This window comes from Puntigrus tetrazona, chromosome 7 (assembly GCF_018831695.1).
Source record: "Puntigrus tetrazona isolate hp1 chromosome 7, ASM1883169v1, whole genome shotgun sequence".
NCBI classification, from domain to species: domain Eukaryota; kingdom Metazoa; phylum Chordata; class Actinopteri; order Cypriniformes; family Cyprinidae; genus Puntigrus; species Puntigrus tetrazona.
This window is the reverse complement of record NC_056705.1, coordinates 24,036,891-24,056,516: the sequence shown is the minus strand read 5'-3', so window position 1 is coordinate 24,056,516 and position 19,626 is coordinate 24,036,891. Positions and strand designations below refer to the sequence as shown.

The 19,626-nt window shown below is 40.0% G+C and overlaps 2 protein-coding genes across 2 annotated transcripts; one reads left to right on the top strand and one right to left on the bottom strand.

Moving 5' to 3' along the window:
• Positions 1–99: 99 nt before the first annotated feature.
• Positions 100–3,184, bottom strand: hrh3 (histamine receptor H3). The gene is given in 4 exon segments (XM_043245251.1): positions 100–762; positions 765–1,286; positions 2,202–2,368; positions 2,456–3,184. Coding segments are annotated over 4 exon segments (1,416 nt in total). The 5' UTR covers positions 2,796–3,184; the 3' UTR covers positions 100–375.
• Positions 3,185–10,843: 7,659 nt separating this feature from the next.
• Positions 10,844–18,154, top strand: arl8 (ADP-ribosylation factor-like 8). The gene is made up of 6 exons (XM_043245803.1): positions 10,844–11,364; positions 13,939–13,999; positions 14,203–14,350; positions 16,081–16,164; positions 16,285–16,436; positions 17,351–18,154. The coding sequence occupies exons 1-6, from the start codon at positions 11,319–11,321 to the stop codon at positions 17,397–17,399; spliced, it is 540 nt and encodes a 179-aa protein (XP_043101738.1). The 5' UTR covers positions 10,844–11,318; the 3' UTR covers positions 17,400–18,154.
• The last annotated feature ends 1,472 nt before the right edge of the window (positions 18,155–19,626 follow it).

Genomic DNA, 19,626 nt, shown 5'->3' with positions numbered 1-19,626 from the left:
TCAGTATACAATTATCACCGATCGAACGGTTTGAGATATCATCTCAATTGTTCTCATGGCAAACTGTGGTTTGGAGAGGTATAACATTCCATTATGATCATCATTTCACCAGTAGAGTTTATTTTGAAAAAAAAAAAAAATTACAAAGGCGAACATGGCACTTTGCTAGACACCTCCAGTCATGTATACATAATTTATGAAACAGGTCAATAATTCATCATTGAACTTGAAAGAAATATAGCTATGCCACCATTTCATACAAAAATGTGAGTTTGAATATGTGGATAAAAGATCTCCGTCTACTCACTCACAGTGTACACAGAGAAAATGTACTGCTAGATACAAGCACATAAAAATGCGGTTGTCCTCATGAACTTAATACTTCTGGTCCATGTTCTGAGGTTGTATTTTTGTTTTGCTTGGGCACAGTAATTTGCTGAAGGCTCTTTTAAAGCTGCTGTGGCACAGAGGGTACAGGATGGGATTGATGGACGAGTTTATCCACAGCAGCCAGAATGAGATCTCATAAAGGTAGTGTTGGACGCACTGACCGTGACATGCTGCCCGAATGATCATCAGCAGTGTGTACGGCGCCCAGCAGAGTCCGAAAACACAAACTATCACCGCTAGAGACTTTGCCACCTTTTTATCTCTAGACAGGCGAAAACGGCTGGCCAGACTGGCCACCATATCGGGCCGGTGTCTGTGTGACCCAGCCGAATGATCCACGTAATGAAACTGTGCCTCGCTGGATGTCATGATCCGTTCCCGACCTGCAAGGGCGGCAAGTCTGCTATCGTGCTGTCCCTTCGTTTGGTCTGTCTGCCGTTGCCGAACTCCGCGGCGGACACCTTCGTGGTGGAAGGCAACCGGCAGCACCGTGACCTTGACGACAAGTTGACCTCTCTTTCCTCGACGGGCCTCACAAAAAACACGCGCTGCACATCGCCGGTTCCCACCGGCCTCATCTTAAAGCTCCTGAGCCGAATGTACGTCGGCTGTGCCTCCCTCACTGCGCATCTGTTGCGGATGTTGATGTAAATGCTGAGGTTGAAGTAAGTGACGCTTATGAAAGGCGTGAAGAACTCGACGGTGGAGGCGGTCATTAAAAAATACCAGTTGAAGTAAAATTCGGCGTGGCACTCTCCGTCTGGCACTACGCTTCCTCCTGCGATGTGTTCCCAGCTGATAATAGCTGGACCGTAAAGAAGGAACGCTGCCAGCCACACGCAGAGCATCTTCAAAACGGCCTCTCTAGTTATGCCCTTCTGGCAACGGTAACTCACCTGGAACACACATTTACAATTGATTTAATATGCATAGATAGATAGACAGAAAGGCAGTCGGACAGATTTTCCATGGCTGGCAGCTGAAATGATTAGATTTTAGGATTAAATGAACGTCACAGTGCATTTATATCTCAGGCAGAAGCAAGAGGGTTCACGCTTTTGATGCCCAATAGGATATAAATGAATGCTGACAGATGATTGTTAAACGTGAAAGTGTGCATGGCATTTGTAGGACCGCGGCCACTGTGTCTGTCCAAATGATCACTTACATTAGGTGATGTATCAAAGCATCACTCTTCTTCTGTATGCGCCCGGCTGACTCCTGAATGAAACTGTTTACACTTCTTTATCATGCAAAATTGATTTTTCTCATTTTTGAGCGCTACACCATTGCGTTTTATTATGATAGTATTAAAACGTGTATTACTAGGAAACTCCCAGCGGTAATCTAATAGTGTAGCCTGTGCATTTATACTGATCTGTTATTTACTTGTTCATCTAATTTAGTGTTTTCCACTTAAAAGTACGTTTAATTGACCGACGGTCTTGTATCCCTCTCTATACTGTAGTTTGCAAACATTTAGGACACGCTGTAGCCCTGATATCGTTCTAAAGCACTGCGTTCTTTTTTTTGATCCGGTTCATAGTTTGTGTTTTGCAGGAGAAAAAAAGGCAGCCTACAGCTTTACCACATCAGGAAATTTCACACGAGGTTGAAAAAGATACAGGTTCGGTACTTGTCTCTTCTCGTCTCAGTGAAAAGGTAATACGCACATTTATTTCATCGCACTTTCTGTCAGTGCTCCCTGGTGACTCAGTTTCATTATTTTGAATCGGCATTCTCCGACACAGATGTGGATAAATCGTGCGTTATTCTAAATGTCATAGTCTAATTGTATTGGCAGCACTCACCGCTTTAGTGACGGACTGAAACCTGTCGAAACTGATGAGCACGATGTTGAAGACAGATGCGGTGCACAGCATATAATCCACCACCAGCCACAGCTTGCACAGACCTCTCCCCAGCCTCCACTCACCCGTCAAGACATAGGGGATATACACGGGGATGCAAAACCCGCCTGAAAACCCATTAAACACACGTCATGCACTTAAAACACACTTAACGCCGAAGCAGAAATTGCAAAACGGTCGTCGGCGGCACTCACCGACGAGAAAGTCCGCGATGGCCAGATTTAAAAAGAAAAAGTTGCCTTGTGTGCGTAAACTTTTCTCAACCACAAACGCTAAGATGACAAGCGCGTTCCCCAGGACCGTGGCGAACACCAGCAGCGTCATGAGCACGGTTATGAACACCGAGGTGGATGGAGAAAACTGGCCGTACTGCGCGCGCCGGTTCTCAAACGCGTCCAGGTCGCCCGGACTCGTCGCGTTTTCTCTCTCCAGTCCGGTCCAGTTGGGCGACTGCGGGTTCCCCGATTTCCACATGAATGAAACAGCCGTGGGTATCCCGGGAGAGTGCGCCGCGGACAGTAAAGAGGTTTGCATTGTGTCGCTTTCCTCCGTCGACAAGCAATTATGCACGACAGCCGGTGCGTAAACGCTCCCGAGCCATCCGCGCGTCAGACGGCGACTGTGAGCTGTTCATTCACAGTTCAGCGAGCGGCGCGGGAGACCGCGGGCTTTTATACTGCCGGGGAACGGGGCGTTCATTGGCTGCTTGCTTAACGCCGCTCCGTCTGATGCCGATGACTGCGTTCCAAGCGTTCATCCAGGATTACTTAAGAGCGTCAAACGCCCAGCTCCCGTGTTGTCATCGATGTTCTGCATCTCTGCGATAACAGTTTGCTGCATCACCACCTCCCACCACATGCCTCGTTTAACTTGCTCAAAAATCAATCTGACAAAATGTGATTCGAAATCTCACGTGTCCCTTCTCTGCTGAAAAGTGGAATATTTGAAGCCAGCCCAAGATCGCTCGTTAGCCTTGGCTGTGTAATGCGTCCCTTTGCGTGGGCAGGCCTGCTGACCTCCAATAGCTAAAATCTCTCCAAGCACGTACTCTAGGACCAGCAAAGACTGCTAAGGCTATTGCAGGTCGTATTTTTTTTAATAAATTTGCTAATCCTCTGATGTGACAGTGCATCTTGGAAAAGCATACACAGGGAGGTAAAACATCAATAGAATGCATCTTACCCTAAACACAACAGCAGGGTAAACGAATGGCGTTGTTTACTTGGGGAGATTGCCCTGCTATACCTTTTCTAAAGGAGTCTGAAATAACTGGTGACATTTAATTCTTACTGAGTCTCGCTGATCACTAAAACCAAAATGTGATGTCTGACAAGTTGAGTTTTGTCATAATTTAAAACACTGGGCCTGAAAGGACTGCAAAGATTTAAATAAATACCCAGGAAGGTCAAATAAATTCATGGAGATTTAAATGTCACATCTCTTGAGAATCTACTAAACAGACATGAAAGCCATGCCAGGACTAATGAGCAACTGCATATGAAATACCCAGCTGCTCCTGTAGAAAAACCATGAGATTTTTTATTGTGTGTGTGTGTGTTTTTTTTTTGGTTTTTGGGGGTTTTTTTGGACAAAACACATCTTAAACTCTTTTCATTGTTGCTTTTAATTATGCACGTCCTTTGCATGTCCCGATATTCACAGCATAAATAATTTGGTGCAGGCTACAATAAAAGCATTCAAAAAATGCACGTCCGACGTCTCTGAATAGACTAGTCCTATCTGCCATCCTTTTATGAAATCGTATTACAGGTCAGAGAACCGCAAGCAAAGACAAAGTAAATACGGTCTGTGGTGAATGAACTGACTGACCGGTGCAGAAATAGGAAGCGTTTGAGCTTTTGTGGATGGGCGTCTCATTCGTAGACCTGGGACACTGTGACACGCCATATTTCTTTTTTGTATCTGTAGTTCTATTATTATTGCCTTCGAAAGCACAAAGGCATATCTGTGGAGTGCTCCGTAGTCTTTCAGTGACGCAGTAATGAGAGACTTTATGAAAGCACGAAAGTGGAAGATTCATGCACAAAGCACACCTCAGTGTACAGATGTGCTGAGAGATGGCGCACAAAAGAAACTGAAATGAATCGAAACGAACAACAAGGACAACAGTGCACTGATGCGAACTTGAGATGTCCAAAGTATTGTTCACGCTCGCCTTCTATCAATCGTCTGCCTGACCATCGTCGAGAAACATCTGGGAATATGAAGGGAATACAGACAATAACGAGATGGTGCAAAACCTACTTGAATTCACCAAAATAGATAATCATAATCATGGTGCTTTGTGTTATGCCAAACAGTAACAGATGTGTTCTCTCCCCACCCACTTACACTCTCTCTCTCTCTCTCTCTGTTCACCTCATTCACAAACACACACTAATTCATGTTAATTGCAAGAAGTGGGGACCATAGGCATATCACATGAATGACGCTTTTGGAAGCAGCGCATAATTATAGGCTGAAGTTTTTGGTCTTCCTGTTCATCAGTTTCACTTGGCTTTCGCATATTTCCTCACAGGAAGCAGGCATCTTTCTCACAAAAGGGAGAACATTTTTTTATATCCCATCTTTGCCCAAATGCCTTTTTAATCTGAATTTCCCATTATACATATGCAAAGTTTTGTCGCGTGATTTAATAAAATTAGCCTAACATTCGTTAACACTGAGACAATGCAAGATTTCTTTGTTTATTAATTAGAGCAGATTTGAAGAAATTTAGTAGTACATCGCTTGCTCAACTTTAGATCCTCAGCAATGAATGGGTGCCGTCAGAATGAGAGTCCAAACGGCTCATTAACGCCACAATAATCCATATGTCTTTGGAGTCTTCTTCTGGCGGCACCCATTCACTGAAGAGAATTTATTGGTAATGCGATGCTTAATTTCATCAAAACTCTACATTTTTGATGACTTGAGGGTAGATCTTCATTTTTGGCTGAATTATACCTTTAAGTTAAATATTAGAATAAGTGTAAAGGACTCCATGTTTATTTGTCAGACAAACACAAATACTAAATGTTCTGACCTCTCCCGAATGCAGTACCCAGTGTTTACCTTCCTATGCACTGAAGGAAATAATTGCAGATAAACAGAAAATGTACCAGTAACTTTCTGCCAGGACATTTTCCATTAGTTTTTTTTTTTAATTTGTAAAACTGAAAATTATTTTATATTAACAGTGCACTTTTTTTAAGAGTGTGCAGACAGTATAAAACATGTCAGAACTAAAAGTCCGCTCTGGCCCTTTCAGTGTCTATTTATTCCATACCATTCTTTCACGTAAGTGAATTTGAATGAACTGAAACCTATTTGTACACCTTGTTATCTCTACGTAATAAATTGCTTGCGGTGTTCCTCATTTCTTCACTTTAGTTAAAAGCATCTGCTAAAAGGACCAAATGCAAATGTACATCATTCTCATTATGAGTCAAGGTATAGTTTGAATGCTTTTCCTCTTGAATCCACACCAGTTCAGTTATCGATGTGTTTCACTAACCACTCTGAATATTCCTCTGCACTCTGCCTCAACTTTTTGTAACCTGCGGATAACTGCACCACTGGGGTCGGTGTGCTCGGTTTGGCTCGGAGGATGTCAGCCCTGCCGGTGCTTGTGGGGGAGGTGTTGGAAGATTGGCAGCTATAGTATGTGGTTGGACTTGCTTTTAGGGGCTGTAGCTCTATAGGCAAGAATGGTTGTGGGGAGATGAAGTCTCAGGGTAATTGCACCTGCAAGGATGGCGAGCGGCTGTAGAGAAATGGCGTGGTGAATCACAAGAAGACATGTGCTGAACCTATTGAATGTTAGTTATTTCTAGGTTCTCTCCTACTGCTTCGTACTTCACTTTTTTTCTCATTTAGTCAGTCCTTTATCTTCCTCCTGTAGGAGGATACGCTCTCCATCATGTTCTTTCTCATTATACATGCTTTACTCTCATATGACCATTAAAAGCTTGCTTGACGTTTACGTCTACCGTCATACTATTGCAGTTTCGCTATCGCATGCTTATGAATAAGCATAAGGTCAACATGAAAGCAAGTGTGCTTGTGTTCCAGTGTCCTTCAAATGCTTTGAATGGTCCTGCAGCACATGCAACAGGTGCCTTTGTGGCCTAATTAGAGGACGAGATGAGTGACTCTTGAGTCATCAATTACTGAATAATGTATGATTAGATTCAGAAAAAAAAACTCTCTAGACAGTTAAGACCATCAAGCCATAATAACCCAGAATTAACCAATCACATTTTACAAGACTTGTTAGGTCACATTTTACAGAAGTGAGTAATTGCATGCTTAATGGCTAATACTACTTAATATCCATTCAGGACAGTGGTAAATAAATGCAATCTTTTTTTAAAGTAACAGAAGTCTAGCCTTAAGTGAAAAACTAGTGCCAGTAACAAGATAATTCTAAAACGAGTCAAAACCAATTTACCGCAACATAATATTAACAACAGAAATGTAATTCTAAGCAACTTGCCTAAATTATTTTTAGCTAGTTTCAAAATAGCTCTACCACCAAGTCAAATAGAAAGTTTTCACAGTGCTGCCATAGAAGAGCCGTTTTTCATTGCTGCCCAAAACCCTTTCAGTGAACAACGTCTTAGTGAAAAACACTTCAAAAATCGAAAGAATATTTTTCCACTTCCAAAACCTTTTGTGGAATTGAAAGCTTCTGTGAAATGTTTATTGTTCTTTATTATAAAAAAATGAAGAATCTTAGGTGTTTGCTATTTGTTTAGAGTAGCTGCTTATAATTATTCATAAATGTGTTTTTTTTTATTATAGATATGTCAGCATGCAATGTGTAATTAGTATGGATGGACATCCCAATAGAAAGCATTACTGAATCTCTTTTAGCATTTCATCCCCACTCATATTCATGCTAATTTCTCTAATTTCAGTGCTTTTAAAATCCTACTGACTTGATTTTCAAAAGAAAAGGAAAAAAAAAACAACCACTCTTCTCTTTTTCAATGTTAAGTGTCAGCACCTTCTTGGTCTCTAATTTGAGCGTGCTGTATAATGGGATTTGGTCTCTGCAAGGAGAGAAGTAGCCATTATGTAAGTCTGTCAACCAGCTGTCTTAAACATAGATTTCTCAACAGCTGCATAAAAAATGACACCTAAATCCCAGAATATCATGCATCAGTCTACCATCAGCATTTGATTGGTGGTGACTTGTAAGCATAATGGATATTGAGGTGTCTGATAGAGCTAACGTGTTCACTCTCCACCTCTGCAGGGACTTTGACTTTCACACCAATGTGAGCTGGCCTTTCCCCATACAGTGCTTTGCGAAAGTATTCAAACCCCTTCATTTTCTTATGTTGCAGCTTTATTTTAAAACGCTATACACTCCACACACTGTAATGACAAATCAGATGACAGGATTTTTAAATCTTTGAAAATTAATAAAAAATTAAAATGAAATTACTCCATTGCATACATATTTATTCCCCCTATCTGGGACAGATCAAATTTTGATTTTAAAAATATTACCACTCTCTGAGTGAAGCTAACCTGTGGCAAATTCAGCTGAATGCATATGATTTGGAAAGGCACACATCTAACAGCGAAAAATGCATATTAAAGCAAAGACCAAGCTCTGAGGTCAAAAAACTGTATGTGGAGCTCAAAGACAGGACTACACCAAACCAAACATCTGAAGAATTCTGCTGAAGGTTGACAGAAGCATGTAGCCTCCATTATCTGTAACAGAAGATATTTGAAACAACTAGAACTCTTCCTAAATCTGGCCTCCAGGCCAAAACTCAGCAAATGATGGAGAAGGGCTTTGGTTAGAGTGAGGATAGGAGAAACCTACAGAAGGACAAACATCGCTGCAACACTCCACCAATCTGGGCTTTATGCCAGTAAAACACATGAACACACGCATAGCATTTGCAAAAGAAAAATCACCTAAAGGACCCTCAGACTCTGAAAAACACGATTCTCTGGTCTGATAAACCTAAATTCCAAGCAGCATGTTTGAAGAAAACCAGCTCTGTTCATCACCTGCGTAGTGTGTGTGTGTGTGTGTGTGTGTGTGTGCGCGTGCATGTGTACAGTTGCCATGGCCATGGTCTATTGGAGACTGTACCGTTAAGCTCTAGAAGTCTACAGTAAAATCCTCTAATGGACAAAATAACTACCATTCTGCAGGGACCGTTTTTCAGATTACAAACCTGCTCCCTATAACACCTACTTACACAAACGGCCTTCTTAGCAGTAGGCTACAAGGAATAAATAAGCGACTAGCTAATAATGTCAAATTAAGCAACACGACAGTATCAATTGGAAAGCTTTTTTAAGAACCACGTATCAAAGAAAGAGTTCACATACGGTAATTATTAGGCAGACCCAGAATAAGGATGCAGTTCCTGAGATAAAGCAGCGTTCATTAAGCGCTCTGATTATTTTTGCTCTATCTGTTTCATGTCTTTCTCATCACTGCCATCAGGTGGCTGTATAAAATGTGAATTCTGAAAGACCAAAGTTGTAGTAGAGCTGCATTAGTGTACTAATACCTCGTGAGTGGCTTTAAAAACTATCACTAAACTCAAGTGAAGATAATGAAAAATGAAAGGCTACGATTATATCATGATTTAGCCTACTATTATTACCTGTAAACTCTATAGAACACACTTCATTATTAACAATGATGTTATTAATTCTAATGCTTAGAACGATTTATTTATTATTTATGTTGTATGGCTCTAAAGCCTGGTGCGCCACCTAGCGTCTGGCATCAACATTAAAGCAATAACATAAAATGAAAAATTAAATAGAAACAACAAGCGTTTAAACATCCTTGATATTATTCATAATCTCTGAAGCGTTTGATTCTCCTCTGTACAATATTTAATATACTAAATACTTTTAATATGTATTCTGTACACAAGCGATAACTTAAATGTGTTCGGGTGAATTTTGGAAGTCATTGCTGTTAATCACGTTTAAGAAGGATGCATGAATTTTGACACACCGTGCCGGTAAACAGCTTGGCGGTGAAAGAAGGTGGAAGCTCTGCTGCTCACAGAGCCCTGAAAATTACCTGAAAATACACACTTAGAAGCCTGCAGTTGCCTTGACCTTTATTTAAAAGCTTCACCAGTGCACTAGAAGATTTCATGTTTTATATGTTCATCTGAGAGCAACCTCCCGACATTCTCTAAAGTTTCCATTAGCTACATCAAAATTAAATCATGAACGTATTCAATTATGAGTGTATTGGTGATTTTACTGGATGGATTTCGCTGTGTGCATAACACAGAAGATTGTTAACCACTATGTCTCATGGTTACATTTTGCCTAAAAATGTTTTCCATGCCATTGTAAAGCAAGCCATTTCTGTTTGGGCTGTTTTTCTGTTTAGTTAAATGCTATATCAGTTACTGTATATGAACAAATAAAGATGTGCTAGATGTGTTTTGCGATTTCAGCACTGCATTCTCACATTAAGTGTGATATTTGTCCGCATTCTTCAAGAATGTGACAAAATGGTACAGGGCATCTTCGACACGCCATCTGTCCTTTTCACTGCCAAGAAAAAAAAAAAAAAAATATATATATATATATAAAAATCCACAGGTTTCTTCATCTTTATCCAAGATTGCCAGTGTCCCTGGTCACTGGCTAAATGTCAGTAATAGAAGGAATACAGAGAAGAACAGTGTTGGAGCAGTGGAAACCTGAGTGAGAGATTTTGTGATGGATTTTTATGTGCCAACATTTCCAGGTGTTCATTATTCATTTGCACTATTAAGGGCTCCTGCCATTATTTATTGATTATTTGGCTCTTTTTTGCTAAGTTGCTGATATCCAGAATTTTTTTCTTTGCAGATAATTCTTACTAAACCAAAGCATGGGTTTAAAGTCATGCTATGAATTTTTCTCTGCGTAACTTCTACTCATGTTAACTTAATATTCTGGATCGCATAGCATGTGCTGTACATATACTCTATTAAATGCTGGCTGTGCATTAAGATTCTGATTCGTACTAATGTATGTAGCCTGGCATATTCCTTCAGATATCTGATGAATGTGATAAAGGAAAAGTGTTTATCTGATCATACCAGTCGCTAGTCTCAAACACTCTGCTCAGTACTATGCCAGATCTTTAGATGTTTTGATTATTTCGTTTATCTACTTTCTTTCGACACGGCTCACAAATGGCTTAATTCCTCTTTATCTTAGAGATTTCAAAATGTGCAAGTGAGCTCTGCTGCATGCAACAAAAAAAAAAAAACAAAACACGTGGCTCATGCAGCACTTTATAGTAACCATATTGTCATCAATGTGTGATTTTTGACCTGTGTCTGTTTATCTGGCCGCTTAGGATATTTCCATGTCAATTTGAACAGAAAAGTATCATTGCTACGCGTTCGGGTATTCAGTAGTACATTGAGTGCGAGACCGCATTTTTATGATTTATTCTTTTAAATATAAAACTTTCTAAGACATTGCATGGATGTGACACTTGTGGGCTGGATATGTCACGTCATGTTCCTCGCACGTGTAACCTGACACTGATGGGGGATGGTTAGTGTGTGTGTGTGTGTGTGTGTGTGTGTGTGTGTGTGTGTGTGTGTGTACACACAACACAAGAGAGCGAGCGCTTATTATTTATCCAGGAGGAGCAGCACGCACGCGAGCGCCGCGGTGAACTCTGTGCGCCTCAAGTTTGCTCCCTTGAGCTCTGCTACCTCGAGCACTTACGCGTGTGTATCCAGACAAAGGGAGCTGATGCGCGTTTTTTTGTCCACGAGGAAAATGTGGATGAGGTCAGCGGGAAGTGTTTGCAGAGAGATGCATCCGCCGCGCACTTGATCTGACCACACAAAAGAAGAAGAGCCCCGAGCCGCTTACCTGCGTGAACACACCGCGGACAGACACGCACGTGTGCCGCTGACTGAGCGACCGTAGCCGCATGGGGTTTGGGAAGAAATAACGGCTTCACGGAGACAGCTGCTGTAACGTTAGGCCTCTCCGCTAAACTCGCACTCGCCGGACGCGGTCTCTCATCCACCGGGAGAAATGGGTCTGATTTTCGCCAAACTGTGGAGTTTCTTTTGTAATCAAGGTAAGAGATTGTGTTGTGGCTGTTTTGTGGTTGGTGTTTTTGACTGTTGTCCGCCTCCGGCTGGTATCCAGCGGAACTGAGCGAGCTAACGTTAACGTCCATGCTAGTGAGCCCGTTTAAATCCGCTGCGTTGAGCTAACGTTAACCCGTGAAAACCACAGCCTCGAACCGACACGTTTACTTCAAGCATATATTAAACCGGACAGGGTCGCGTCTTCACCTCGTTTTGTAACGGGTTGTTAGTCGGTCCGTTACCTTCTCCCGACAGCTCAAACTGATCTTATCTAGATGTATGTGGCAAAGGTAACATATGGGTAATTTGATAATGATGTACAAACTGAGTGTTGTCCACTTGTTGAGTTGATAATGGGCTTTCTGAAGGTAGCAATCAAGTAAGACGGGCTTAAAACTGTCTGGTTCAGACTCTACCTATGTCTTTTGATAAGTACCATGGTACTGAATAATTACTTTATACATTTATAGTATTTTTATATGATGCCTCGCAGTACTATTATGGTCCAAAAACATGATATTGCCTATCGTTTCGAAAATATGGTGACATGATAGTTATATTTGGCAGCTAACAAGGTTTTAAGGCAAGAGGGAAGCAAATAAAATGACCAACATTTCAAATTCACCAGTTTATGAAAACAAACAAAAGAATGGGGGAGAGAGAGAGGGAGATTGTTTTGCTTGTGTTGTTGTGTCTCGCCCTAAAACTAATGTTGTTGTCTACAGCTGACCTGAGGTAAAATCTCCAGCTCTTAGCTGTTTCATGTGTCGGTGTGTGAATTGTTCTCATAAGTTTTGTTCTTTGACATATGTCCGCATGCTATGACAGAAGTGTCTCTCATGATGTAGGTCTAGAGGACAGAGGGGTCAGATATCAGCTTCAACTTGTGCAGTGACAATAAAAGGAACCGATTTGAATTGAAAATGCTTTTGTGTAGAGAAACAGATGCCATGACCACCTGGCAAACAAAAGCTGCGTGAGGAAACCGCTTTCCTCTCCCATTGTTGGCCCGTTTCAGCCTGCCTAGAGAGATCCAGGCTTCAGGACACACAATGATGGACACGTGCACGGGAACTGAAGAGTTTTTAACTTTTTAGTGAACTAGTTTGTCCAAAGGTTAGGTTACTCTTCTAACTGCATTTTAACCTGCATATCTTTATCATTGAGAATCTAAGATTTGACAAAGCGTGCAAACAACTGAATGGTATTTCCTGTCTAATTTTTGGCATTTTTTTTAGCAGTTTCGTCCCATGACAAACATTCCTAACCAAGTCCAGATTGCTATAATGTTGGACAGATGTTCTTTTAACACTGGAATCGACATTGTTGATATTGCGTGCACTTTGTCAATTCTGACACCAAACTATTTACATTCATACAAGGTTCTACATGTTAACTGTTGATGAAATATGGTTTTCTTGTGTGTGCTAGATGCATTTATTACAAACAAACTAGCCAGTCCTCTGGGCTTTATGCCGAGTCTTTCTCTAGGTCCAAAAAGAGCTCTCAGGAGAACGTAGGATGACTCTTTGGCCTACTTTTCCAGACACACAAGGAATTCTGCCTGTTGGATTTGTAATCTCATTCTCTTTCCTAATTCCCTGGATTACTGTACCGAAGAGGACTAGTCGCTTCATTACACTGAGTGTTGTTCTCTAAAACACAAGCTGATGCAGTCTTTCACAAAAATGGAAATTCTTGCAATATGTGTTAACAGTTGACAGTGTAGTTTAAGAACGTATATTAAATTGGTTAAATGTAGCTTTAACGCCTATTGGTCCTGTAAATCATTATGCAAATCATGTTCATAACTGTCATCCTTTGACTAAAGCTTTGAGTAGTAGCTCTAGTAGTCTTATAATACAGTCAAGTTCAGTTTGTTTTTGCGTTTGTTTAGAAAAATTCCACCAAAACTGTGGGTGGCGTTAACTGTAGTCTTGAGAAACCGTGTCTCTCTTTGTCTTCAACTTTTTGCTGGAGGCATACAGATGTAAAATAGAGGTCGGCCACTGAGGAAGTAATAGCCTAGCTGTGAAAAATTTTGTGTCTTTGTGGAGCTGTCAGAAGTGTTGTGAGTTATCCAGTCCGGCTTCCTGTAGTTCACATCAGAGTTCAAAGGTGGAAAACATCCAAATGTGCTCTCTCTTTCTCTCTCGCATACACGGGCTGTCACATTTTTCTCACATCGCAAAGGACGGATCACTAGTTTATCTAATCACATCTTCCTCTGTTATGCAAGCGTACGTCCCATGTGGCAGAGCCGTGCATTTGTATGGGATTGTTGGACCAATTATCTTCCAGTTAATAGAACTGAGAGGTCAATAGAAGCTAGTTCTGAACGAAAAGAAAAAAACGCAGCAGATATGATGAACCCACTTTAATGTTATAACTGGGCTGCTGAGGCATAAAATTGTCTATTTCATGTAAAATGTGTTGGCATTGATACATAGTCCTTTCCTTATTCACTGAGATGAATTGATTGTTTTTCATTTGCCGTTGGACTGTATATTATTGACCTTTCTCATACTCTGTAATATGTATTTGATTTTTTTATTTTGTAGAACACAAGGTGATTATTGTGGGTCTGGACAACGCTGGAAAAACCACTATCCTTTATCAGTTGTAAGTAATGGATATTTTATTTCCTATAGACTATTTATTGCTCTAAATATTACAATTTATTCATTATGTAATGTTATGTGTGGTGTATAGATAGACATGGTACTGAACGGTTAAGGCTTCAGCATGGTCATTAAAGTGAGAGATGTATGTATATGACTAGTGTAGTTTGTTTTAATTTTGTTTCAACCTTTTTTTGAGTACAGTTTAATGAATGAGGTGGTGCACACGTCTCCTACAATTGGCAGCAATGTGGAGGAAATAGTGGTGAAGAAAACTCACTTTCTGATGTGGGATATTGGTGGTCAGGAGAGTCTCCGCTCCTCTTGGAACACATACTACTCCAACACTGAGGTAATGCACTTACACAACTCACTGCTGGAGGATGAACCTGTTTGATAGGAGATCATTGGATTAATAGATTTGGAAACCACACACTTCTCCATTGATGTAGAAGGGCTCTTTAGAAATAAGGGGATTACATTGAAGTGATTCTCTGTGAACAAAATTCAGTCACAAACAGCATTTACATCGTAAATGTGACCACCGGTTGAAAGAGACAAAACACATACAGAATACAGGCCCTTGTTCACAATAAACCAAACAATATTTTGTTTTAGGCATGTTTTCTCGACTGTTGTGCCGCTGAATACTTCTGTGGAAAAACATGATGCATTTTCATCAGGATTCTTTTGAGAATAGAAATTTCACAAGAAAAGCGTTCGTTTGAAATTGAAATGTTTAGTGATATTAGTGCCTGTGCTGGTTAATGAATTTAATGCTACCCTTGAGCCATTTTTATCATGCCTCTGATAATTACTTGCAAGAACACTGCTAAGAAGCGGTTCTTGGCCTAAAGCTGCTTTTAAAAGTTAGTTATCAAGTGAAGTGATGGACTAAACCTTAATATCTGTCTTAGAGATGATTCACCATTTTCCATGTCTTAATTACAAATTTTAAACCAGTGTGCTGTTAAAACATCATCACAGCTCTAAAGGAACACTCTACTATATTTCCAACTCCCCTAGAAATAAACAGTTCAGTGTTAACAGTTTTCTGGCTTTAACACTTTTAGTTGCAGCTTTGCATAGATCAATGAATCTGATTAGACCAATAGCAAATACTGCTCTTCTGTAGTTACATTCCCCTGTAATAAGCAAGGAACAATGATACTATGCAGCGTCTGAAAATGGTCTCCAGCATTTTCAGGTGCTGCGTAATATTGCTCCTGCTGCATCCATGATATAGCAGCAAACTTCCCTGATTATGAATTATGTAGGGGTTGCAATAGACTTGCACCGGTCTCTTTGTCGTATCCAGTTGACAGACACTTAGCTGTTGCGGCACAACCATTGATGTGCCCGATGTAATCATGGCATTATGTGATGTAGCTCACTTTTTAAGCTTTAAAGTTTGGGAAGCAATCAATACTGAATATTCAAAGCTTCAGACAGAGTTTCAGTCTGTTTGCTTTTTTATGTCAAGAAATGTAAAACGCTGCACTAGTGATACAAAACGCGTAGGTCTGTTAAGAGCAATACTTTTAATAAGGAAGCCTAACATTGTTCTGACATAACACATCACTCCCAAGACATATAATAGCAACACGGTAATTGACACCGCTTATTTAAAAAAAAACTGTAATACATAAACACGGTAGCATGTTTTCAAACAGTATCACACATTTTAATGAACTTTAATCGCAATGAGTGAATGAGAATGAAGTTGAGACGGTTTCTGAGTAACAGCTGTGCGTTCAGTCTACTGAGAACAATAGTTTGAACAACAGTTCAGCACAGCGGTGACTCCTCCAGACCTCAGCAGCTGGTGTCTGAATCAGAGTTCAAAGTTCAGGGTTATACAAAGAGATTCGAATGGCGAGACCCCCGTCTTTCATTCAGAAAGCGTGCGTTTGAGATTTGTGGTGTAGCCCTGCTGTCAAGCTCTATTCAGTGCTGTGGGCCACAACAAACAACTCTGTGGCCTTGCTAAACTTCTCAAATCACTCCCGAATACAAGGGCAAAACTACGCTGCCTGACATCTGATAATAAAGGGGTGTGTGTGTGTGTATTTTCTCTCGCAGTTCATCATACTGGTAGTGGACAGTACTGACAGAGAAAGACTAGCCATTTCAAAAGAAGAGCTCTACAGGATGCTAGCACATGAGGTAGGCTAATACTTTAACATTTACAGCAAACAGAGCATGGATATAAATCCCATTTAAAAAGATTAAAGACAATTTGAGACTGTTTTTCAGTTGTTGTTTTTTTGCCTTTAATTCTCTCAGGATCTGCGCAAAGCTGCAGTGTTGATCTTTGCTAATAAGCAGGACATGAAGGGTTGTATGTCTGCAGCAGAGATTTCCAAATATCTGACTCTGAGCTCCATCAAGGATCATCCCTGGCACATCCAGTCGTGCTGTGCGCTCACTGGAGAAGGGTAAGACCTGCAGTACAGACACAGCCTGTAGACGCTGTACCGTCTAATAGATTAATGATTGCAAAATGTACAATCAGCCCAAGCTCATTGGAAAAGAAATATACCCCAGCTACATTCGTGCAAAGCTCTAAAATGTACGCTAATGACAAAAAAACACCAACCACTTTATTCATTTTCACATAAATTATGATTACAGGGCAAAATAAATACTTATAGTATTGCGCGAGTGTATGAAAACATTTTGATGTTTGCATCACATAATGAACTCCATACACGTCTTTTCTGACAAGGTAACCTTGCATGGTAGCTCACCTGGTGCAGTGTTTGAACCCTTTTTGCTTTATTGTTCAGGTTTAGCGTGGATGGTGTACATTATTTTCGAATACGATAGGATATTAATCTTTTATTACCACTCACATTTTGGATATGTTATTTCAGGGCTTCCACTATATGTATGTGACCAGGTTTGCATTTGTATGCAGATTTAGATTATATATGTTTTAGATTTGAGCTCCACTCACTGGAAGTGATGTCACCATAGACATGTTTTTCTAATGAGCCTGGTTTAAAACTGGAACAATAATCCCTAATGGGCCAGACAGTTAAATTGGTTAATTAATGGTTTAACCTTTTAAAAGATAATCTAATCTATTTTTTTTTGTTTTGTTTAGAATGTGCTTTAAACACAAACCTTTTTATATTATTTTATTTATTTTATTACTTTTTTTTTCTCCCCTTCCTCTCTCTCTCCATACTCTACATTATAATACCGTCATGCTGTGTGTTGTAGCTTTTAAAAATATTAGTTTAGCCTTTTATAGGCATTGGTGTAGAATTTTAATGTTGACCCTGAATGTTATCACACTGGCCTGAGTTTGAGGAATCACATTTTGTGTGTGTGTGTGTCGTTTCAGGCTCTGTCAAGGTTTAGAGTGGATGACTTCGAGGGCTGGGCTCAGATAGCCTCTGATTCTTGTTGGACTGATTGACAGTTACTCCCACATCCTCTGGTGGCATCGCAGGCTCATCCCATTGGCTGCTTATGTTTTATTTTTAATCTCTTAATCAGAATTGCCACTCTGCAGCTGAACTTCCTGGACACCTACCTCAGCTGGGATTTTTCAGTTACGTGAATCTGGTTTGTCGGTTAATACTATATCAGGAACGATTACATTTTTGTACTGGGTGTAAAACAGAAGATCTTTTAAAGTCTGAAGTATTTGAACTTCTAGAGAGGCACTGCAGTGCTGGTATGTTTGTGAGGAGGGACTGTGTTTTTAACACTCTGGCAGTGGAATAGATGTTCTCCAGATAAGTATATTAAGCTAATTGTGTATGTTCTTTAAATCTACTGGGAAGAAATGATTTGAATGGTCAAAATGTTACTTTTTCACACGGGGATTCTTTGGGTCAGTTGTTGTCAATGTTTTTGGGGTATTAAGTGTTCAAAGTGCCATTGGTACCCAGCAACACCACTACATATCATGACACCTGAGCATATCACATAGTACACATTACCTCAATCATTAGTTACAGTAGAGGGTGCTGTTACCATTTCAGACGTGGCTATCACAGCTTGAAATGTCATTTATGTGACATTCAATTTAAAGGAGGACACCAGGTATGATGTTTTTCCAGCATTTAATTTTTTAAAATGGCACACATTAAAAAGCAGCTCTTGGCTGGATTTACTGTGTGTGTGTGTGTGTGTGTGTGTGTGTGTGTGTGTGTGTGTGTGTGTGTGTGTGTGTGTGTGTGTGTGTGTGTGTGTGTGTGTGTGTGTGTGTGTGTGTGTGGCCAACATCAGTGTATGTGAATTGGCATGTGTTTGTCTGTTTTTAAGTAACCATTATCTTTGCTGGAGTGTGGTTATAGCATAAAGGTCCTTCAGTTATTCTGAGTAAATAATGTTCAAAAGTAATTCAGTATTAAGATTTTTTTAGATCCTTTTTTTTTTTCATCTCATCCCACTTGGTGCAAATATTCACTACAGATGATCTTCACTGGTCAGCTAGCCATAATAGCTTTGTTTGTTCCTATATAAGTGATTGTCGGGTTATTCAGATTTTGTTCACATTTTCTTTCTTGTCATATATTTTTTTTCCCCAGGTTATATGTGCTTGAGCATTTTATTTTCATATTTTGCAAAAATGCTTGTTGGTTTCAGTTAAGGGGGAAACTCTTCCAAGATTTGGATGCAGAGACTACAAATTTGTGCTCTCACAGACTGTTCTCCACATCTGTTTGTATATCTGTTGATCCAGGCAAATCAACCCCATGGGCCTGTCCCTCTGTTTTGCAAAGATAGTCTTTTTTTTTATTTTTTTTTTTTTTAGATTTGAGGTCATACCTGAGTGTTGTGGATGTGCTTTAACATTCACCAAATTTCCACATGGAGACTTAAAGAAATGCATTTGGCTGCTGTGACCATTAACATAAAAGATGCCATTGATCCGCTTTACGTTAGATCGTTTCTTTTCACAGTCATGGTCTAAAGCAGTTTGTATCAGTGTGTTATTATGCATCTTTACAAATGTGATATGAGCTTGTATTGTATCATACCATGTTGAACGGAGGTCCCTTGGACATAAACTATTTAAAATTGGGAATGTTGGCTTACCTGTCAGAATGGGACTGATGTGTTTCTGCCAATGGCTCAGAGGAGAGTATAATATTCGGTTTCGTTGCTGAAGTTTATGGTCAAACCATTTGGTTCTCAGATGTGCCATTTCTAAATGAGCAGGTGAAATCTGTAGCAACTTTGCTAATTCTTATAGTTTTATAATAAAAGCTTTTATTTTGAAATCTGAATTGTGTTATTGTTGCATTATTCGGTCAAATACGTAATGATATCAGACCCACCACACACACACACACATTTTGTATAAGAGAGAAGGTAAGTTCATGTGCATGTTTTGACTTAAGATATTTTTAGTATATCTAAATTCAAAATACAGACTCCACAGCTTTGGATTATTGTGTATCCATTTGGCAAGTGTCCATACTAGCACTTTGAATCTGAATTTCTATAGAAATGGGCTTTGTAGCTGATGACAGGAAATGCTTTCAGCTGTGAAAGAAATTGATTCTGATGTAAAATGTCCATATGTTGGGGGGAAAAAAATGTGGGTTGGGGAGCGGGCACTTTCGTAAATCAATAACATGCAGTTTTATTTTAGAGAGCTTTTTG

What these genes read in the sequence shown, in the direction of transcription:
- arl8 (XM_043245803.1), top strand. Translation starts at nt 11,319, where the DNA reads ATGGGTCTGATTTTCGCCAAACTGTGGAGTTTCTTTTGTAATCAAG. An exon ending in GAGTTTCTTTTGTAATCAAG is followed by an intron (nt 11,365 to 13,938) that starts GTAAGAGATTGT and finishes TTTATTTTGTAG; the next exon opens with AACACAAGGTGATTATTGTG. An exon ending in ACCACTATCCTTTATCAGTT is followed by an intron (nt 14,000 to 14,202) that starts GTAAGTAATGGA and finishes TTTTGAGTACAG; the next exon opens with TTTAATGAATGAGGTGGTGC.